This window comes from Stegostoma tigrinum, chromosome 17, assembly GCF_030684315.1.
Source record: "Stegostoma tigrinum isolate sSteTig4 chromosome 17, sSteTig4.hap1, whole genome shotgun sequence".
Classification (NCBI taxonomy): domain Eukaryota; kingdom Metazoa; phylum Chordata; class Chondrichthyes; order Orectolobiformes; family Stegostomatidae; genus Stegostoma; species Stegostoma tigrinum.
In genome coordinates, this window is record NC_081370.1 from 4,533,540 (window position 1) to 4,557,713 (window position 24,174).

General features: G+C 39.2%; 1 protein-coding gene across 1 annotated transcript in view; it reads right to left on the reverse strand.

Annotated features, from left to right (window-relative positions):
• ptdss2 (phosphatidylserine synthase 2) overlaps positions 1–24,174 on the reverse strand; it is a 98,067-nt gene that overhangs the window by 15,548 nt on the left and 58,345 nt on the right. The window contains exons 9-11 of the mRNA XM_048545830.2: positions 9,761–9,875; positions 5,183–5,328; positions 2,908–3,093 (exon numbers count right to left, since the gene is read on the reverse strand). Coding sequence (XP_048401787.1) covers positions 2,908–3,093; positions 5,183–5,328; positions 9,761–9,875 — 447 coding nt within the window. The remainder of the gene's footprint in view (positions 1–2,907; positions 3,094–5,182; positions 5,329–9,760; positions 9,876–24,174) is intronic.

The window sequence follows — 24,174 nt, forward strand, 5'->3', positions numbered from 1 at the left end:
TCATATTCCGCCTGGGAACCCTGCAGCCATATGGTATCAATGTGGACTTCACCAGTTTCAAAATCTCCCCTTCCCCCACTGCATCCCTAAACCAGCCCAGTTCATCCCCTCCCCCCACTGCACCACACAACCAGCCCAGCTCTTCCCCCCCACCCACTGCATCCCAAAACCAGTCCAACCTGTCTCTGCCTCCCTAACCGGTTCTTCCTCTCACCCATCCCTTCCTCCCACCCCCAGCCGCACCCCCAGCTACCTACTAACCTCATCCCACCTCCTTGACCTGTCCGTCTTCCCTGGACTGACCTATCCCCTCCCTACCTCCCCACCTACACCCTCTCCACCTATCTTCTTTGCTCTCCATCTTCGGTCCGCCTCCCCCTCTCTCCCTATTTATTCCAGTTCCCTCCCCCCATCCCCCTCTCTGATGAAGGGTCTAGGCCCGAAACGTCAGCTTTTGTGCTCCTGAGATGCTGCTTGGCCTGCTGTGTTCATCCAGCCTCACATTTTATTATCTTGGAATCTCCAGCATCTGCAGTTCCCATTATCTCTGGGCAGAAGTATTAGTCACTTGATTCCCACAGCGTCACCCTGGGAGTCCACTCTGATCATTTCATCACTTTACAACATCATCTGAAAATATAATACATGATAAGGATGCATCATTGTCTTACTTAATTGTCTATTCTCTGATAAACTGCATGTCCAAAGTTTAATCTTGGATAGAATTCCTCCAACTACTTGTTGGGAAAACCACCATTTTCATCACATTTCAGTCCTTAAACCAATTCATTGTCTGAGTCTGATCCAGACCATTTGCTTTCCTATCTGACCGTGACACGTGCTTCTGAACACACATCCCTCCTAAAATGAAAATCACTTCCTGAATAGTCTCATCCATTTCCACCTCTTCTCAACTTATCTGGAACTGAAACTCTCATCTATACCCTGATTCCCTCTAGACTCTGCTATTCCAATGCTCTCTTGACCGGTCTCTCATTTTTCACCATTTGTAAACTCAAACTCATCTCAAACTCTGCAAAATCTTAACCTGTATCAAGTCCCGTTCAACTGTCATTCCAGTGCTCACTGACCTATATTTGCTTCAGATCCAGTAATGTCGGCGCTTTAAAATTCTCCTTCTTGTTTTCAAATTTATTTGGAGCTTTGTCCCCCCTATTTCTGTAACATCCTCTTGCTTTACAATCCTCCAAGAGTTCTGTTGCTCTCCATTCTGGCCACTTGCACACCACAAATTTTAATTGCGTCATTGCTGGGGTCTTGATGTTAATTTCCACAATTTTCTTCCTAAAACTCTTTAACTGTCTCAAAAGACTCCTCTAAAAACCATCTGTTTGACAAGTTTTTAGTCACCCATTCTAACATCTCATGATTCAGGGCTAAATTTTATTTGGTAATATATTTTTTGAAATATATTGACATTGAGAGATGGGTAGGCTTGCAGAAAGTAGAGCATGGGAGGTCGGTCAAGACATCACTACAGAAATTGGATCAGAGAGCAGGAACTGCATGGATGAGAATTTCAATGGCAAATAGGTTGATGCAAGAATACTGGAAAACAATGTTACAAACACTGGTTCAAAAATTTTTCTGTTTTCATATCTGCCTGCAAAGGTATCCAATTTAATTTAAATCCCATTTTTCCATTCTAGTAGTTCAAAACTGGCAGCTACGGTCACAAACTCTGGCATTTTATTTCTATGATGTCACTTATGGAGATCATAAGAACATTGTCGAATATAATCTTAAGTCTAAAGACTCTATTTTGGGAGCTTTCAAAATGGTTGAATTAAAGTTTTTTTGAGATGCTGCTACATATTTGATTCCATCGACATATCTTATACAGCCAAATAGGTGGAATGCCCTTTTAAGAAGTTAATGAAACTGAAGCACAAATTCAGCACTTTTTGTCAAATAAGTTTAAAAGCACTACAGAATATTAGTACAAATGTATGTATTACATATCTGAAGGGCACAATTATTTTTGCTTAGAATATTTATTAAAAAAGACTAAATACTCCTCTGGCAACTCCGTGTCATGTACTTCACCACACAGTGACAGAGGTCCTAGGTAAGGTCGCTACCTTGTATTTATGAAAGCTTACCTCAGCCAAAACCAACAACTGGAATACTAAAATTGGCCTCAATACTAAATTAAATAGAAAATTTACACAAGGTTTATTTTTCTGATTGGGATTCAGTCACACGGGGGAGGAAAGGACTGGGCTTTGCTACCTGGTTTCCAATCAACTCAAGTAGCCTTAGAGACTCATAGCTTTCTCATTTGGCTTTCTGACAAATAGTCATTTCAACAAGGCAATTGAGGATTTCTGATTCAAAAGTTGAAGCGAGAATCATCATCTTTCAGACAGGAGACAATGGGCCAAAGAGGAAATGCTTCAAGAACCAAGTTGTTCGTTTAGTAAACAAGAACAGGGTTAAATGGTGTTTGAAGTTTGTTTTAAGGTTTTGATCCCATTAAATACAAGTAAAAAACTAGCTAACATGATGGAGATTATGAATATGTACCATTTTCAAACTCCTTTAACATTTTGAAAAGAAAAATATACTTAGCTAATGTCCTACAGCACTATCAATTAAAATAAAAATCACAGCAGAAGAATCAGATGCTACATTATGCTTGTATAAGTTTGACAGATCTAAATCTCAACAGCACTGAATACAGAAAATACCACTACATTTTGCACGACTGAGAAGTATGCCTGGAACTTGAGACTACTGCAACGTAGGAAGCTCTAGGAAAACTGTAATGGACGCTTAAGTAATGTTTTAAGTTAATTGTTATTTAAAACTTTAATGGACAAGGAAATTATTGATCACAGTATGTACCTCAAATTGTAAAACAAAAATTCATGAGATAAGACTTACCGTATAAAGAAACGCCATATTGTCCATGTCAGGACCAATATAAATCCAAGGATCCAACACTGGATGACGTAAAAAGGAATCGGTAGTGTAAGTGTATAAGGGTCATACTTCAGCACAATTAGGAATTCTGTCACTGTGATTGCAGCTACCAACCAGGCCTGCTGGCCAAGCTTCTTATGGAATTTCCTGCAGTGAAAAAAGAAGAACCGTTGTCAAAAACATTCACAAAGATGGCAATTTGACTGAAGCTTGTACTTTGCTCAGTTTAGAAACAATGACAATTCATTTACTTTGTAAATCAGTCATGTAACAGCTGTCATCACATTTACCTACAAAATAAAACCTGGACACACAACTTCACTGGAAGCAACTCAAAGGTATATGCATTTAACCATTATTTGCTGTACAGAATAGCACTCAGTTCCTTCCTCAAATGTGTAAAGTATTTCACCCTCAGGGACGAGGCTACTTTGGCCCACTCCTAATCCTTCCATTGCTCATTTTCTCGTACCTCCTTCTTGCTGACTGGTGCCACCTCTATTGTTTGCTCAGGCCACTACTCTATGAGATTCCTCCTCCTGACCACGGCCTCAGATTTGGGGTGATGGCTGTAAGTCCAAGCACAGTTCTGCCGGTTACCCACAGCTCAAGTGGGAGGCTACCTATCCAGTCCAGCAGGGCAGAATGGAGGGGTGCTGCTGAGCCCTGTACTCGGAGATGGGTCGCTCCATCATGTTCAAGACGGTCCTCATCTTTGGGAGGAATGCTGTTAGGAGGTGTGGACAGGCGGGGCTTCTAGCAGGAAAAGTCTCTGCTGAAGATCTCTACCAGTGGGGCAGCACCAGGAGAAGCTGCAAGTTGCAGGAAGTGTTGTGATACCAACATGGCACCAACTGGGTAAGGTACCGCAATGAAATGCCAAACACCATTATTACAAATTTTGCAACTCTGTACCTGATTTTGTGTCTGGATAGCTCACCGGCATTAATGCAAAACAATCCTAAACAGTGTGACTTTAAACACAACTACGCATTAACCAAGCTACAGGCAACTCTTCCATTCCTTCTAGTCAGCGTACTCAGCTACACTTGTTAAGTTTCTCTGACTTTTAGGAACAAGTATATTTACAAATTAACTCCCTAAAGACAACAAGCAACGTTCTCTTCATTGTGATGAATCCCCTTTTTGATGTATTGATTTGTGCTACAGGAGCCAGCGTGCAGTGAATACTGTAACATCCAGTGGTACAGAGAATTCGAAGGGTTTACTACATTTGTTTGTTCCAAAATAATAGTTATTTGCAATTCTGCCTAGCAATTGACGCAGGATTAATGCCAAAGCTTTTGATAAATCACTGAAAATAGTTCAGGGGGTAAATAAAGATACAGTGAAGGGGCAGGAGAGAGGAAAGACAGACCGAGAGAGAGAAAGATAAGAGAGTGAGAAAGAGAAGAATTAAACTCTATTTGGGCAAGGTTCCTGTTAGCTGTGCTGTGAAAGGCAACTGAACTACAAAGGTTTTGTTGGTTGGGGCCCAAGCAAGTCCTAGAGCAGTTGAATAGCTTTGTGCAATGGGGTCTCATGAAAAACCGAGGCGCTGCAACTGCCTTGAAAGAAGCTAAAGCACAATTAGTAGTTCAACAGAGAGTGAGGTTGAAAGTCGACAAGTAGTAATTTTTTGGTGCTAATAAGCCAGTTTAGCTACTTGTGAAAAGCTGAAGTTGTGCCCATGAGAAGTGCTCAAGTGCAGTTCTTAAGAATCCAGGGAAAGAAAATAGACCACTAGAACATGAGCAGTGTTTGGGGTCGTCCGTAATCAATTGGCAACTGAGGAAGCTTCTGACCCAGGTCGTCAAAAGTGAAGACTCAGAGTCACTTGTGAAGTTTTCAAGAAATTTAGTAATTCATAATGTCACATATATATGGGATGACTGCTGAGAAATCTTTAGGTTCGGTTTGATGCCATGGATAATAGCAATTTACTCTGTGGATTACTGACTGCCATGATCAACATCCAGTTCCTTTCTCAACTACTACAAATAAGGGGCATTGTCAGCCTTACATGTATGCGAAAAATTAGTAAATCAATAGCAGAGAGAAAGAGATTTTTGTCAAATAGTACATAGCATGTTTTAAAGACAAAGAAGTCTGAAAATAACATCACGACAAGGACTTTCACAGAACAGTAAAGGTCGATGGTTTTAGTTTGCTACTTGTCTGATTGAAACTAATGAGATTATTGCTCAGTGGGCTTTCATTTCCAACAGGTACTTACAGGTCATCCATGAAGTCATAAATCTCACGCATTGCTACACCTCCTACATGCACAAAGAAAACCAGACGTAGTAAGACCAGGTAGTGTTCAGGGGGCATCCAGAGGACAAACTTCAAGTAAAACGTATTTAATTCCGCAAGCAAAAACTGCAAAACACAGAGAGAGCTGCTCAGCTTCTGGGACTGTAACTGAAGAACCGAGCAACAAACATACCTAAATAGTCAACAGTACTTCAAAAAGAGAACAATGACATGCGAAAATAAACCATTTTTCTTCTAATGCTAAGATGATAAATGCAGAATAATAATTATCCTGAAGGGGTAATAAAATAGATTACAAAGTTTAAGAAAAAATGTACATCGAAAAGCCAAGTTTGACGTTGGCTAACAGAAATGAATCAAAATCTGGTAAAAAGGCCATTCCTGTGCTGTGGGATTTCCTGGAAAGATACCCCTCTGCGGAAGTGGCCCGTGTAGCTGATTGGAAAGAAATAGCTGCACTTCTGAAGCCACTTGGCCTGTATGAGCTGAGAGCAAAAGCTATCATCAAGTTTTCTGGTATTATTCCTCAGTTGCTATTTCATTACTTAACCCCAATGTGTTTGCTTTTGTTTGTTCAGTCTGTTTATAAAACTATGCATTTTGCATTATTTGCAGTCGTTGTTATCTGGGAGCCGTAGACATTTACACATTAGAGGGAGGCCCAGTGTAGTATACTGCCATTCTATGTTGATCCTTTCAAAGGATATCATTTCACATCTCTTCTCATTGAACTCAAATTGTCAGGCTACTACTAATGTCGTTATTCTGTCTGTATTGACATGAATTTGTGGATTTCTGTGTTAATTTCTGTATATTTACAACCTTTATAATGCCACTCCCTTCACCTGAATCAAAGTCATTCATAGAAAAGTCATGGACTTAAAATTAATTCTCGGGGGATGCCACGACTTTTCACCTCTCAGTCTGAAAAGCATCCATCTACCTCCAGTTGTTTATTGAACCAACTTTATCTATACAGCCATTTTCCCTATAGTTTCATTGTCTTAACAGGTCTCCTGTGTGACACATTGGTGAATGCCTTCTGAAAATCCATCTGTACAACATCATTTGTGTTCCCTTGATCAACCTTCCCCTAACTCATGAAAGAACTCAATCAATTTGGTCAGCACTTGGTAACCAGAAATATCAAGAACCTATTGCTAGTCTTGCTTGAATTGTGTCACTTAATGCAGTTAAGTCATTATCCACTATGTTCGTTTGGGCCTGCAGTATGTCAACTTTATTGACGCACTGTGGACATTAATGATATAACTTCAGATCTCCTCAGTTTCATTTTCTATTTTCATCAGTTTGGTCCCTGCAAATTTTGTGTTATTTCCAAATTTCTTGATCTTTATATCTCAGTGTGATCTGATCTTGGCTCCTCTGCTAAGTGCTACATTTTGGTAAAGTATCCCGTTGTGCCGTGGAGGATAGAGAGCTGCAGACTTCGTGAGACTGTAAGTCCTATGCCTCACTTTTCAGGCCGAGGGAAATCTGATACGGATCAGGAGGTAATTACCACACAGACTGATATTTATTGAAGATCAAGGAGTAAACTTGCACCACACCCTCGGGAAAATGCAAACGCCAGAAAGACATGACAAATGTTAACCATTCATTAGTGGGGCAGCTGCACATCTTCAGCAAAAAAATTTGACAACTACTTTAAGTATCTCTGAATTATTGACAATGCAGAAACCTATCCCAAAGCTAGCTTCAAGGGAATTAACGTCACAGTGACTTTAAACGTTATGACTGTCAGATCACTGGGCAGATTAATATCATGTATGTTGTAGGCTTCACCTCTTGTGTTTTGGTAGTTCAGACACAATATTCTAACTTTTTCTGATGTTGAACTTTCAGTTCATCTAGTGGCCATTGGTTGCATAGCCTCCTATGTATTTCTAGCATTGCTTTTGTTTTGACATACAGCCTTCCTTTGACATTGTATATGCGTGTCCTAGGAACTAAAGCGAATTTTCGAATATTTGTCTCAGTCAGACTGTTACCTAAACCTAAGAGTGGGTTATCCACGCAATAATGCAGTGACATAGCACGTGACAGACCATTGGTAGAAGACTACGCACTATACTGAAACAGAAAAATTGAGGCTGCCCAGATACAATATTTATAATGCAGGGACTTGGGGATTAAGAGCAGGAGCAAGCCATTTGACTCTGAGATCTGATTGGTGAAGTGGTATTTAAATATTCTTTAATCGATGTGTTTATGGGGATGCTGGTTAATTTGTTCGTATATGTCCAAAACCTATTGTCAGTTATTTCCATTATAGAACAGTGACGCGGAACTTCTTATGTATGGGGCTAGGCCTTCAGATCAAGTTCATTCACTGATGTGCCTTGGAATCTCACATCCTTTCTACTGATATAGGAAATTCAAATTTCTCATTGCTGGTTTTACCCTGTATGGATTGATTACTCTGTGATTGGCTGGAATCATGCAGACTTGGCCTGTTTTGTGTTATACTTTCCCTGATTGTTACACGGATTAACATAGCAATTTCATTACAGTTACATAGTACAATTCATGAAATCAGCTGGAGTGTCAAAGCACTCTAATACCCAAATCCATGTGCAGCCTCCATCCTGAATCACAGATTCACCGCCCCCCCCCACCCCCCACTACCAACAACCCGCCAATTCTCAGACTAACCAAAGTCCTCAATCATCACCTTTCATATCTTGTCAGTAAGTAAACACTGTTGGAGGTTGAGCAAGGATGGTGAACACTGTCAAGGCGTGGAGGAGGAGGGTGAATACTGTCAGAGGTGAGGGCTATCATTTGAAAAGAAATGGTGAGTAGGTTTATGAGGAGGAGGCAGGAGAATAGTACTGTGACAATTCTGCAATTGCTTATGCCTCAGAGTACCTATTTTCAAATTTTCCTTGAAGTTTTATCCAACACAGTGCAGTTCCGAAAATGAAAACTGCTGAATGCGTCTTGTCATGCATTCAGGAACTAGAAATCCACAGTATCCAAAGCCCAGATGAATTTTCTGAAGCAGAACTTAATTCCTCAGCTCAGAGAGAGGATTGGACCTGGGAAGGGAAATAATAGCTCCGCCAACGACAAATTTAAGATAATTATTTATCTCGTAACTTGGTGCATTTATGCTCAATAGAAGTGATGCATGTTCGTACACAAAGTCCCAGTCTCTGCAAACTACAAGAATTTGCTCACACTTTGTATCTTTTTTTGAATTACCTGGGACATTGAGGAACTTGTAGTTCCCTATTACTTTCTCTGTGGTATTGCCATAGTTAGAATTAAATTTGCCAATGAATGAGCAGACTTTCCTCCTGTAGTATGAATTGTTGTGATTGTCTAAAATTTGGTGTTCTTGCATTTGTCCCATTGAGTGCAAGATGAATAGTTAAAGCAATATGTCTCTGTCTTCAGTATTTTTACGCAGTCTTCTAATGGATTGATAGTTAGTGTTTTTTTTTAATTGAATTTTTAGCATCAGAATCACACAGCACTAAAAATCATTTAATATAACAAGGTGTAGAGCTGGATGAACACAGCAGGCCGGGCAGCATCAGAGGAGCGGGGGGGCTGATGTTTCGGGTTTGGACCCTTCTTCAGGAAAAGTTTCATCAGAGGGGGTCCGGACCCGGAACATCGGCTTTCCTGCTTCTCTGATGCTGCTTGGCCTGCTCTACAGCTGTACACCTGGTTATCTCAGATTCTCCAGCATTGACAGTTCCTACTGTCACTAAAAATCATTTGGCTTGTCTTATCCGCCTGGAAGCGCAGTCCAGTTCATCGCATTCACACACACTTTCCCCATGATGCAGTATTTTCCCTGTTCAACTAAATATTCAGTTCCTTTTGGGAGTTCCTGAATTTTTTTAAAAATTCTTTCTTTACACAGAGAGTTGTGAGAGCATGGAATGCGTTGCCAGCAGCAGTTGTGGAAGCAAGATCATTGGAGTCATTTAAGAGACTGCTGGACATGCATATGGTCACAGAAATTTGAGGGTGCATACATGAGGATAATGGTCGGCACAACATTGTGGGCCGAAGGGCCTGTTCTGTGCTGTACTGTTCTATGTTCTATGTTCTATGTTCTAAAAGGAGGGTTCAAACCAGCACCTCTGTATTTGTGAAGTGTTTCATGTCAGATTTAACAGTTGAAGTGAGGACAATATTTTGTTGCCTGTGAAGACGACATTGGCCATAACCACATCAATGCAGCAAGGACCACACATGTTATCTAGTCAATTATCAGCTGATTAACTGGTGAACCCAGTCAGTTAGCCATTTCCCAGCTCTGCGTGGCCATACATTATCCATTCTCCACAGGATAAGGCAAACAAAGTAACTGGGAGGGGGAAAAGGTACCTTGTTGTGACTACAATTCATGAAATTTGCAGCAGTGAATGCAACATTAAACCATTCCTACATTTAACCTCTCAAAGATGCTTTAAAAACATGAATTGTAAAGCATTGCAAAGTTACATTTTAAATGAATGGTCAAGTAATTTACAATACAATACGTCTTACTTCTTACCATGAAAATAATTCCACAAACTGCCAGCCACCTACGCAGATTTGAGGCTGGTTTCCACTCAAACTTCACCCAGCTGTATGGTGTGAATTGGAAAGCAATGCGCTTGATTTTCCCTCTGAAGGAGAAAAAGAAGCATATCAAAAAAAAATCAAGAATACTCTCACTCTGCTCATCTTGTCTAAATACCTGCTAATTGGAGGTACAGTTGCAGAGTGGTAATGTTATTGAATTAGTAAAGCAAACTAAAGCTCCTGATATAAGTTCACATCTCAGCGTGGAAGCTGTGAAAATTTAAACCTAACTATTAAATCTGGAATATTAATGATCATCAAAATACCAGAATTTTAATCATGCTTCTGAAGTCCACACTAATATCACAAAAAACATCCATCCAATTCTCTAATGGCTTCCAGGCCAAGAAAATCTGCTACAGTACATGTGATTGAAGACCCATACATGTAAGGCTGTAACTTTCAACTGCCCTCAGGTAAGATCAGGAAGGCATTTAATTTTATCAATCCATGACAGAAAAGTTGGACAAAAATAAAACCCAATATACCATGTGGCATCTGTCATGATAAAGACACCACTGAACAGTCAATTCATCATAACATCTAGGAACATGAGCTAAAATTTGGGGGAAATGTCCCTCAGATTGACATTGTAATGCTGACTAAATACTACTTTTCAGACTTCTCACTGCCATTCCTGGCTATGTCCTACCGACCTTCAACATATACAGAATACTCAGGGCGGCCCTGTAGTATGCAGTCAGGAGGGATTGGCCCAGAGAGTCCTTGACATTGATTCCAGACTTCAGGGTCACTCGTGGCATCAGGTAAAACACTGATAAGCAAAACCTCTACTGACGGCCATTTCAATATTCCCTCAGATAATGAATTAGTGCTCCTCTAAAATGAAAATCGTAGAATATCCTCTTCAATGTCCACAATGAAGAGTGGCTTGGTAGCAGCACTATTGACTAAGCCCCAAAAGATGTAAGTGCTGAACTAGGCCTGTAGCACGTGGTGAGAGAACTGACAGGAGGTTCTTACTACTTGACTTGTACAATTGTATGTGAGGCAGCACTGGTGGCAATGACAACTGCAAAGTCCTTGTGGAGATGAAGTTCAGTCTTCACACAGAAGAAAAGAGCTAGCAGCTCAAAACTGGTTATGTACATGATCTACTATAGCAGAATCATATTCAACCACAATCCATAACCTTGTGACCAGCATAGTCCCCACTCTACAACTACCATCAGGCCAGCAAACAAACCTTGTTGTGATATGGAGTGCAGGAGAGAATGCCAGCACGCTAACAGATAGGCAATATTCCTACTGTCAGTGACACTAAAGCAAATAAACTAAATACTTGGGTCTCATCAGCTGCCAGTTAAAGTGAAACATAAAGCTCAATTTTGTCCCATTCAGCAATGGGAATCTAAATTGTCTTGGAGTGGAAGATTATCAATTTACAAAACAAAAACCAAGTATTTTTGTTAATGATGTCATCAGTTATCTTTTCACAGTTGCAAACTGATTCTATCCGTACTACATTCCACGTAGACACCGGAAGTTACTTACATGAAGATGAAAACATTAGGTAAAATAGAAGGAGAAGGAGGAATAGGCATTAGGTCCCTCAAGTCTGCTCCATAATTAGGACAAGGGCTAGTTTTCATTCTCTATTTCATTTCTCTAGCCAATCGAAATATTCTTTGACTTCTTTACAGTCCAAACATCCACTAACATCAATCCCTGAATATAATCAAAGACGTAGCATCCACAGACTCTGGGCCAACCAATTCCAAAGGTTCACAAGTCTGAATGAACAAATTTTTCTAAGTGTTAAGCGATCAATAGATTATCCTGAGACCATGAGTGCCAGTTCTAGATTCTCTTGACGCCTGGGTCAATGTCTTAGGCTCTATCTATGTTGTCTTCACAATCTCGTGTGGTTCAATGAGATCACCCCCTCATTCTTTTAAACTCAAGAGTAAAGAGACACTTGACGAAACCTCTCCACACAGGACAAATCTCTCTTCCCAGGACTGATCTAGTGAGTCTTTATTACTTTTATCTATGCCAACTGTATTTTTCATTAGGTACAGGCAAAGAAAAAAAGCTATCTACAATTGCAGGCACACTTTCTTCCTCTTGTACTTCAGACCCTTTCAATAAAAAGTATCGGGTAATTTGTGTAATTACTTGCTGCACTTGCATTAACTGTAACCCAAGTTTATCTGCAAACCAATATCTAAATACTCAGAGATAATGGGAACTGCAGATGCTGGAGATTCCAAGATAATAAAATGTGAGGCTGGATGAACACAGCAGGCCAAGCAGCATCTCAGGAGCACAAAAGCTGACGTTTCGGGCCTAGACCCTTCATCAGAGAGGGGGATGGGGGGAGGGAACTGGAATAAATAGGGAGAGAGGGGGAGGCGGACCGAAGATGGAGAGCAAAGAAGATAGGTGGCTAAATACTCACTCATGTTTTAAAAATACTTTTTTCTAAAAATTCTTACCATTAACCTTGTATTTTACCATACTCATTAATCTGTCTACATTTCTTTACAGTGTATTGATGCTGTGGTTTTAAGAGGCTATTTTCTCCTGGTGTTTTTTTTGAAGAGAGGTTTTAAGGCAGAAGTGACAAGCAGTCTACCAAAACCACTTGAGTAAACAGCTTGTGAGGCCTTGATTTTTTTACAAGTTGTAACAATAGAAACAGCCTGAATGAGTGGGGTTGAGCTCTCACAGGGCCAGAATTTCTAGTTGTCTCAATAGTAGTTGTTGCTGGGGCCTCAGCTGGACTGGAAGGCAATGAATCTCTCCCAGTTGCTACACTCTTTCCCTGAGGTTTTGCTGGATTTTTTTCCTCCTGGGCTGCTGGAGTGCAGGTGAGACAATTCTGTTTTCTGACTTTACCTTTCGACAAGAGTGTATTTACAAGATATCACGATATTGGAACAGTTACTGTTTAGTATAAAATAATCTATTATTCTGTTAAGTTTTTCAATAGAGTTAAGTTATTCCAAGTTCCTCTATCTTTTGCTGTATTTAACTAAAGTGTTGGAATAAATTGTGTTTTGCTTAACATCGAGTAGTTTGGCCAATTGAATTGCATGTGGAACACAACACCTCACTTTTACCTTTTAGTAAAAACAATTATGGTTTACTACCTTCTTAATATGTTTTGAGGGGCATCTGGTCATAACAACAGACTCTACATATTCTCCTCACAGCTTAATTCCCCACCTAACTTTGTACAGTCAGCATACTTGGGTTCATTATGCCAGTCCCTTAATCCAGGCCTCTAATACATAATGCAAACAACTGAGACTCTCAACATCAAATCCTTGTGACCCTATGAACTAACTCTTACCTTGTGCAATGACTTTTCATGTGGTATCTTACCAGATATCTTTCCCAAAATTCAAATATGTAACTCACATTGGGTCTCTTTTTATCTACTCTGCTAGTTAGATCACAAAAACGTATGGATCCATCAAACACAATCTGTCTTCAATAATATCAGATTAACCCAGAAAATCATAAGATTAAGCAAAACATCATGTCTGCTTCTACAGTAATGAGTTCCTTCATATTCCTGACAACTGGTGTCTTGTTAAATCACCAACTATTCCTTTTTCTCCCATTCTTTCTTGAATAGTGTTACATTTGCTTCATTCTATTTCACTGGGACGATCCCAGAACCTCAATAATTTGGGAAGGTCACCATTAGTGGATATACTGTTCCTACAGCTTACTCTTTTAGAACCTTAGAATGTAGGTCAACTGCTTAAGATTTGCTGACTTTTAGCCTAATTCATTTTTGTTTGCTAGTGTAGTTACATTAAGTTCTTTACTCTCATTGGACACTTTGTTCCCCACAATTTCGGGGGGTTTTTGTGTCTAAGAAGGCAAACATTAAATTTGTTTTAGATTGCTACAATATCCTCCTTTCCCATTGTAAATAATTTTTCCTCAACCTCTAAGGAACCCAACTTCTACTTTTTTTTCGACAAAAGAAGGGTCTAGGCCTGAAACGTCAGCTTTCCTGCTCCTCTGATGCTGCTTGGCCTGCTGTGTTCATCCAGCTCTACACCTTGTTATCTCAGATTCTCCAGCATCTGCAGTTCTTACTATCTCTTCTACTTTTTTTTACTTCTTTTTCACGTACTCTTAAACCCTCTTCCAATCAGATTTTGTGTTTATCATTAGTTTACCCTCAGACTTTTTATTTTAATTATCATCCCCCTTTGCTGGTACCCAAAATTCTTCTAGATCTTGAGTCTCTGAACTTCAGCAATTTATTAGCCTCTTTGTAAAATCTAATACACAGTTTGACTTCTTTATTTATCCATTGTTGGATCACTTTTCCATGGACGACTTAACTTCTCAAAAGTTCAAAACTCTAGTTTTGGATTTATGTATGTCACACTCAGTCTTATTGTGATTTTCCATCATCATAATTACTCTTTCCCAAAGGATCCATTACTGTAAGATTACTAATTAAAACTGTCTCAATACACAAAACACTATCTAAAATAGCTTCTTCCCTGATTGATTCCATGATGCACTGCTCCATAGGTAGAATTTCTAACCGACTTTAGCCCTTTCATGTGCAGAATATTGGTGTGTAATGCAATAAATTACCGCTAAATTCAGTACATAGTCCTTCAAATGTCATGTGACTCATCACATGCTAAACATGGTCAGAAACTTCCACAATGGTCAACTTTGCAGCTATCCACCTTGAGACCAACTATGAACGCTGGACTGGAAACTTGTACATATTTTGTTCAAAACTCTCATCCAACTTAAAGCAGGACATCTGACTTTTCTTTGTGCTCAAAGAAGTTGTGGGATTCTTGCCAATTTCAGACAATAAGCAACATTGTTAAGCACTCTTTGGTAATAATAGCACTGCCAGAAAACGAGGTATATCCTAAACAATGTAATGCTTTTCTCACACAGTCTCATAGCACTTATAGAACCACAGAACGGTTACATCACAGGTGCAGCCATTCAGCCCATCATGTCAGTGCTGGCTCTCAGAAATGTTATTCAACAAAGCACCTTTCCCATAACCCTGCACATTCTTCCTTTCTAGATAATAATCCAATTTTCTCTCAAGCACCTCAATTGAACCTGCTTCCATCACAATCTCTGAAAAAGAATTAAGGTGAGAGGAGACAGATTTTAAAAAAAGATATGAAGGGCAAATTTTTTTTACACAAGAAGGTGGTTTGCCTGAATGTACTTCCTGAGGAAGTAGTGGATGCATGTACAATGACAACATTTAAAAGACATTTGGGTAACTACTTGAATCAGAAAGGTTTTGTGGAAAATGGGCCAGGAGCAAGCAAGGTCAGGCAAATTTAGTTTGGGATCAGGTTCAGCATGGACTGGTTGAACTGAAGGGTCTGTTTTCATGCTTTATGACTCTGTCAACCATCCTAACTATTTTCAGTGCCAATGCTTCTTTTGCCAATTAAAAATTTATTCCCTTTGATTCCTGATCCTTTCGCAATGAAATTTCTCCCTATCTAGTCTGTACAGACTCCTTGAACACTACCATCAAAACTCTTCTCAAATTTTTTCCTTCCAAGAAAAATGATCCCAACTTCTCCAATCTGCATGACTCAAATTCCTAACTCCTGGAAACATTCTGCACTCTAATTCCTTCATGTTCTTGAGTATGGTGCCCAAAACTGGGCCATCAGATGCCTCTGCTTCTGCATCTCCTTTTTAAATATTTATTTTATGCTGTCTTTCCATATTCTTTCTACAAAATGAATCACTTTGCATTTCTTCTGATCAAATTTCATCTGTCCATTCCATCAAATTGCACTCAACCAGTGTAACTCCCTTATTTCCCTAGAACTGACTCTCCCCTGTAGCATTATCTCACTCTCACACGCACTGACAAACTCTCTATTTCCCACACCGGTCACCACGTGGCTAACAAAACAGTTTGACAAGTTATTGTGAACTGAATATGAATAGTAAGAATCTCAACCACAGAGTGATCTGTCTTTCTGTATCACATTAATTAACCTGACGGGCTAGTCAATGAAGAATATCTTAGAGTATAGCCAATATCATTGAATACTTATTACCAAATCTGATATCACATGTATCATTGTGCATACATCAGCCATGTACTTTTCTTACATTATAGCAATGATTCAACTTCAAAGGTTATGAATTGCCAGAAGACATTTTAGGAATTGCCAAAGCCTTGGAAGGCATTGTATAACTGCAAGCCAAACACTCTTTTAAAGCAATCTCATGCTCTGGAAAACCAAGCCCACACCATGAAGTCCAAATGTTCAGCAGCTTCCAGTCACAGTGCTATGACTTAATTTTATTCAGCGCCAAGTACTAGTGTCCAAAAACATTTTTGTACGCTCTCTCCAGGTAACAGCATTCAAGTACTCAGTTTCATTTTCAGATAGGCATTTACTTTCAACACAGGTCAGCTTGAAATATTCCATCAACTTTGATACGAATATCAGTGTTCTAAGTCACATGGCATGCTTAGTCATTACCCTCTGCTTCGTCCAGGCAAAGTGTGTGAGCAAACACACAAAACTGGCACACCCTTTAAAATACTTGGTGTTGGGCTAGTCACAGCATACACTTCCTCCCAGATTCAGTTTCCCTGAGATAACAAGTTGTAGAGGTGGATGAACACAGTAGGCCAAGCAGCATCAGAGGAGCAAGAAGGCTGACGTTTCGGGCCTAGACCCTTCTTTGTTATCATAGTTTGATCTTCTACAGACACAACGGGAACAGTCAGCCTTTCTATGCATTCCAGGAAATAATAAACAAGGAAGGATTGCTTGCACATGACTTAACTGCCTCAAAAGGTTACTGCAGACAAGAAAGACCATGAGGCTCCAAACATTTATAGGAAAGATGTGGATGCTTTGGAGAGGGTTCAGAGGAGGTTTACCAGGATGCTGCCTGGACTGGAGGGCTTATCTTATGAAGAGAGGTTGACTGAGCTCGGTCTCTTTTCATTGGAGAAAAGGAGGAGGAGAGGTGACCTAATTGAGGTATACAAGATAATGAGAGGCATAGATAGAGTTGATAGCCAGAGACTATTTCCCAGGGCAGAAATGGCTAGCACGAGGGGTCATAGTTTTAAGCTGGTTGGTGGAAAGTATAGAGGGGATGTCAGAGGCAGGTTCTTTACGCAGAGAGTTGTGAGAGCATGGAATGCGTTGCCAGCAGCAGTTGTGGAAGCAAGGTCATTGGGGTCATTTAAGAGACTGCTGGACATGCATATGGTCACAGAAATTTGAGAATGCATACATGAGGATCAATGGTCGGCACAACATTGTGGGCTGAAGGGCCTGTTCTGTGCTGTACTGTTCTATGTTCTATGTTCTATGAGGATCAATGGTCGGCACAACATCGTGGGCTGAAGGACCTGTTCTGTGCTGTACTGTTCTATGTTCTATGTTCTATGTTCTATTGTGACGATATGCACCTAGAACTAGGATTCAGTCAGCAGTCATCAGGACTTCTAAGTAACAATATAGATCAATAGTCAGGATAAATGCTCCTTGCATCTTCCATTCAATATCTTTTCAAATTTCCCTTGACCCACGTAAAGCCATGTTAGGGTAACTGGGGCTCTCACCAACTCATCCATTGCTTCAACACACAGAATGGAGCTCAGTGCACCTCTAAATGCGGTCAAATCACAATACTTGTGAAAATATTGCGGCAATTCTTATAAATTAAATTCTTCCCTTATGAAGTTAACAGATTAGTGCCAAAATCTCAGAAGCAAATGACAATACTGAACAAACTGCCTCACCATTTTTTGTTTCCTAGAGATAAATTCAATAATCAGACATCACTCTTTACCTCCTAAATAAAATCCAAGTTAGGGCCACTACTCATAGTTTCCAGTTCCTTCTAAAGGACCACAAGAAGCATCAGCTCAAAACTCATACAAAATGGCAATGAAGCAAGGGACCAGCCCTAAAATATTCAATAATCTCATTTACAATCACGATGCTCTCTAAAAATGCCTTACAAGTGTAAACCTATTACTCTGATTGCTCTGCAGGTTTTCAAAGTTCTTATCCTAACGTGAATGCTGTGTAAAGAACTATTTTAAACATCGGTCTCAGCAAGGATCCTAGAAAATTTTGAGCAATTTATGAACTTTCTTCTCATGGATAGGAAACATCTGTGAAATTATAGCATACCAGATACGTACAACACAATCAATTACACAGTCCAGATTTTAAGGCACCCAATATTCCTAAACAATAGAAAATGCAAAATAATAAAAAGTACATCTTTCAAAATGAATCTGGAAGTCCATGGAATAATGAACAAATCTGTTTCTAGTTCAGTAAAGCTGCACAATTCATTTAAAAAAATGAAAATTTAAGTTAAATACTTTAAATTGTGTTTGCTTGTTCTCCATTTTAAATAAAACCAAATCACACAAATGACTAGCATCAAGGATATATTTCAAAACGTAATCCAACAGGAAACAAAAAAGAAGTGTGTATCTCTAGATATTTTAAGGCTGGTGCATTGCTTCACTGCCATTTTGTATGAGTTTTGAGCTGATGCTTCTTGTGGTCCTCTAGAAGGAACTGGAAACTATGAGCCATGGTCCTAACTTGGATTTTATTTAGGAAGTGTATATAAGAGTGATGTCTGATTACTGAATTTCCCAAATTATTGCTCAGGTTAGACAGTATCACACAATACAATGGAACAATGTTATTTTGCTATGTTGGATGTGTCTTTTATGGCGAAGAAAATCTGATCGTTAAGTAACTGTAAGGTCATGTCAATCAAACTGATTTTCCGCAATTTATCCTAAAGAGTTGGCACGTCTTACCAACTGTCCCAATGAGGATACGGAATAAGAAGTTAGCTATCAGTATATCCAGAGATGGAAAGGGCTTTGCAAAATTGTAGAGAGAGCATCAATTTCAGCTTCAGGTCAGAAGCACTTTGCATTAAATGACTTTTTTCTTCTCTTGTCCAAATTCAGCTTTTCCATGACCTGATAGTAGATTGCTCCATAAATCATATATTGTGCTACCATTGAAAAGATGAAACACTGGGCAATACCATTGTCAAGTGTTGTAGTTAGAGGATGTAGTTCGTATTGGAAACAGGTCAGCCGTAGTACCCTCTATCATTTGGTCCTGGTCTGCAACATTGCATATAGTCGTTATTAACAATCTAGAGAACAGTGTTGGGTACAGGTGGCAGATGACGCCAAAGTCTGAGGAAGGGTTGAGACAGTATATTATAAACAAATCCAAAAATACAGAGATGTGCTACAGGAATGAAATGAGTATTGGCAAATAACATTGAATATGACAATGTTTGGTGACAGGGATATATAGAAAATATAGAGATAGTGTTATTGTGCACAAATTACTAACAGCTCACAACCAAAACAGAGAAACTACAGCTAAAGCTAACCAGCTATGTACTAATACAACAATTTAGAATAATTCAAAGGAAATTATTTTGATAATACAGTTAACTGTTTACACTGCACCTGGAGTATTCTGTCTGGTTTTAAAACCACACATGTTGAGTGGTAGTTGCCTTGGAAAAGGTCTGCAGAGAAACAAAAATGATTCCTATCTTAAAGAACATCATTTTACTCAGGTAGAGTCAGCTTGCTTGGTCTATTTACTTCAGAGTAGTGTGGGCTCAAAAGTGGCTAGATCAAGGTCTTTAAAATAATTCATGGAATTAATAGGTTCCTTTAGTTTAACACATTCTGGGGGACCAGAGGTCATTATCTCAGAATAAGGGGTTGCACTTTTAAGATAGAGATGAGGAGGAATTTCTTCTCTCAGAAGGTTGTTAATCTGTAGATTTCTTTACCACAGAGTGCTGCAGAGGCTGGGTCAGTAAGTACATTCAAGACTGTGATAGTTTTTTTTTAATCAGTAAGGCAATCAAAGGTTCTGAAGAAAAGACGGGAAAGTGGAGTTAAGGATTATCACAGAGCTAGTAGGAGCCACTGGTGCTGGAGAATTATTAAGGATTATCAGATCAGCCTATGATCTCACTGAATGGCAGGGCAGACTTGATAGACTGAATGGTCAACTTCAACTCCTATGTCTTATGGTCAGTGGCCATCATTTCAATTTAAGGCCTGGAATAGTCTGTTTTAGACAGGCGTTCTTTTCCCAGAGCCCACAGCCTCTGGAACATACTGCATGCTGTATGACAATGCGATGACTCTCTGTAAGTCTTCATGAGGTGCTGGAGCAGAGATCACCTTATGTAGGTAAATAACTTTAAAAAGATACTAATTGGGCCATGAGATTGCCTGAAGAGGGCAGGAGAGAAAATGTAAGTACTTGGCGTTTGTGGAGACCCAGATTTTTCTCTGCTTCTCCCATGAGATTATATGGCTGCACAAGTCATTGAGGGAAGTAATTGGAGGTTTGGGATAGAGGGTCCTAGCAGGAACAGCCGAACATGATTAGATGCTATGGTGTGGGGCTGGCTTTTTCCTACCATCAGTTCAGTATATTAATAACTAAAAGTGTGATGTCAAATTGTCTGAATTCAATACCTGATAAGTCTGGAATCAATCATACATCCTCAATGTCATTTCTAATTATAGGCAGAGTTACTGATGCTGTCATAAACTGATTCTAAAACACTTGAATGGATGATTTTTCTCATTTCACTGACACCAAGGCGTTGTTAAGAGCTGCAGAAAGCCACAGATAAGCAAGCACAAACGAAATAAAAATAATTCAACAGTTCCAACTTGGGTGCACATGTAGCAAATTTCCAACTTTTCAAAAGAATTGTTTCTTACAATTAGGATAAGTTCCACTCTCTACCTCCTGCATTGGCTCTTTCTCTCAGATGCAAAGTAATCCTAAAATGCTGTGCATTTCAGCTCCTTCTCTCCAACAACATTCTGGTTCCAAATGGTCTCCAACTTGTTAATTGACTTGCCATTCAATCAACCCCAGGGCTCTCATCTGCAACCTGACCTGTAAGTGAATCCATCATTCATTTCAAAAAGGTAACCACATCTTAAAGAACTAGCACAGACATGCATACAGCTTTACAACATGGTAATTATGATCTCACTCCTGTAAAACAGCATCCTCTTAACTCATAGTAAGCAGTGGAATGGAAGATCCAGATGCATGCATGAAAAATGCACACTGCAAAATATATGCACTTGCAAAGAAAATCTTTAATATTGAAAGTGTATTGATGTTCCAACTGGTAGGATAGATTCTACAATAATGGGCTTTCAAACAATACATCTTTAATGCAAGGTTGTGAAATAAAATCTGTGCATCCTTTTCATCTGCGAAGTTCTAAATTTTCTTGAACAATCTTGCAGTTCAACTAGTAGTAAGTGTCACTGTGAAATCAAGCCATAATATTTCATAATTCAGCACTTCTGTCAATTCATTTTAATTAAAATCTGCTGCAAATTTTACTAGAAAATATAGACATAAGACTGGCTGTAAGAGAAACGTGTCTGAACCGTAAGTGGAGAAAATTTTATACTTATTGCCTTTTATGTTCCCATTTCAGATTCAAATGCAACAAAAGTATAATGCATCAATTAGTCCGGCCCTTGTTCCAGGTATATACAACATATTCATTTATGGAAGTAACGAATAGTAAACAGTAAAGGAATGGAAATGCAGAAGAAATGGTGATCATTGTATCATAAAGTTCAAGATAACGGTGGAAAAGGACAATAGACAATCAAACAATTAACTGGGTGCAGCAAACATCACAGGGGCAAGAATGAAATTGAGCCACACAGACTGGAACTGAGAGTTGACAGAAAAAACTGTAGTTGAAGAAGTGACAGCTGGGACACAGTCAAGGTATATTCCCTCAAAATGGAAAGGCGGGATAAGAATGTTAAGCATTTCCAGGATTTAAAAGGAGATAAAGATTAATAATAAACAAGAAAATGTGTGCTTAGGACATATATCAAGGAGAAAATACAATTAAGAACAAGGCTGAATGCAAAATGTTCAGGAGAGAGGTAACAAAGCAAGTAAGAGAAACAAAGAAAACAGGTGACAAAAAAACTGTGGCTAAAATACAGGGAGGAATGCTATTGTCTTTTACAGGCACATACACAGCAAAAAGGTGGGTAAAGGAGGAGCAGGGTGGTTTAAGGGCCAAACACATAGAGGCAGGAAGCATGGCTGAGGGATGGTATGAATATTCTGCATCTGTCTTTACCAAGGAAGATGTCACCCAGCCTTGAGAATACAGAAGGACACCTAGTCATTAGAAGGGTTCAAAACCGATAAGGAGATGGCATTGGATAAGCTGTTGGCACATAGAGTTGGCAAAGTTGATTAGGAACAGATGTGATGCATTCAAGGATATTGAAATAAGTGAGAATGAAAATTGCAGTGCAACAGCAATAATCTTTCCGTCCTTTCTGTATATGGGACAGTGCCACAGGACTGGAGAATTGCAAAAATTATTCCATTGTTCAAAAAATATTGTAAGGATAAGCCCAACAAATAAGTCCACTCAGTAAATTCAGTAGTGGGGAAGCTATTAGAAGCAATAATTGGTCTCGAATTAATGGCCACATTGGCAAACAAGGGTAAATTAGTGAGGACCAGTGTGGATTTACTGACAGAAAATCCTATGTAGCTAACTTGTTGGAGTACTCTGAAGTGATTTATGAGGGTAATGTTGTTAGTAGTGTACAGGGAGTTTCAAAGCACTTGATACAATGCCATACAACAAAATTGTGAGAAAGGTTTTAGCTATGGAATAAAAAGGAAAATAGCAATGCTGGCTGAAGACAGGAAACAAAGTAATGGCTAGTGAATATTTTTCAGACTGAAGCAATACTTCTATTGTTGTTCCTCAGGTGTTGGATTGGAACTCTTATTTTTACTGATTTATATTAATGATCTACATCTTGAAGTGAAGGGGACAATTTCAAAGTCTATAGATTATACAAAACTTGGAAGCATCGGATACCGTGAAAGAGACAGTGTAGAATTTCATAAAGGGCATTGACAAGTTGGTGGAGTGGACAGATCGGTGACAGATGAGGTTTAATGCAGAGAAGTGTGAGGTGATAGAAATGTGGAGAAAACAGGTTCAATCGAGGCATTCAAGAGGGCAGTAGAGCATTACTTAAATCGAAATGACATGCAGGACTACTGGAAGAGAGTCAGATGGGGGTCATTTGGAAAGCCAATACAGAATAGGATAAGTGGCCTATTTCTATACCATAACTATTCTGTATGAGAACTATTTTGAGATGGGAATGAGACTCTCCCCTTCATACATTCAGACTTGATGCTTGGCTTTTGAAATTTCAGAGTCTACAGAATTTCTAATCTTGAATATCTTTTCTACAAGATAAACAAAAAAAAAGTCACCACTCCCACTCCTCAGTCCATTTTAACTATTACAATGGGACAATTTCACATTTTACCAAAATTTGCAACTAATGGATCAACTCAGAGACCATCCCCTTAATGTAACAAAATGCAATTACAGTGTTGAAGGAAGAAAAAAGCCCTGAATATATAACATCTAGGTAAGACCTAGAAACCTCCTCTGCAGGAAAGTAAAAGATATTGCAATTTCGTGATGGACTTGTTCCATATAATTTTTTGTGGATATACAGTAAATAAATATACATATAACTAATACCCTGAGAATACAATTGATCTGTTTAATGGTCTTGTAGGTGGCTGAGTCACTAGTTTGGAAAGTGCTCTCAAATGAGCCTTGGTGAACTGCTACAATGCATTTGCAGATAGTACACACTATTGCTACAGTATGTCAGTGGTAATGGGAGTAAAAGTTGGAGGTGGTGGACTGAGTGCTTTTTTGAGCTCAAAATGGTTGTTTTCCTTTGATTGATATCAAGCTTCTTGAATATCACAGGAAGTGTACTCAGTGAGGTAAGTGGAGATATTTCATTACACTCCTTATATGCATCTTGTAGGTGCATAATAGCCTTTGGGAAGTGAGGCGGCAAGTGAGTCTCTGCAGACAATCCAAGCTCCAAACTCCTCTTTTTGTGAAGAGCATTTATGTAGCTGATTTAAATAAGTCTTAGTCAGTGATAATTGCCAGGGCATTCAGGCTGGGGATGAACTGATGGTAATGTCACTAAATGTCAAGGGTTGTTGTAACAGAACTCTGTATTGTTGGGTATAGTTATTATCTGGCAGTTGTGTGGCCCAGAATATTACTTGCCACTCATCAATCCAAGCCTAAATGATGTTCAGGCAGTGATGCACTGCTTCATTCTCTGAGGACTTGCAAATAGTATTAAACACCTGCACACATCAGTAAACTTTCCAATTTGACAATCATCAGCAAACATTTCTATTTTAAATTTATGTTGGAAAG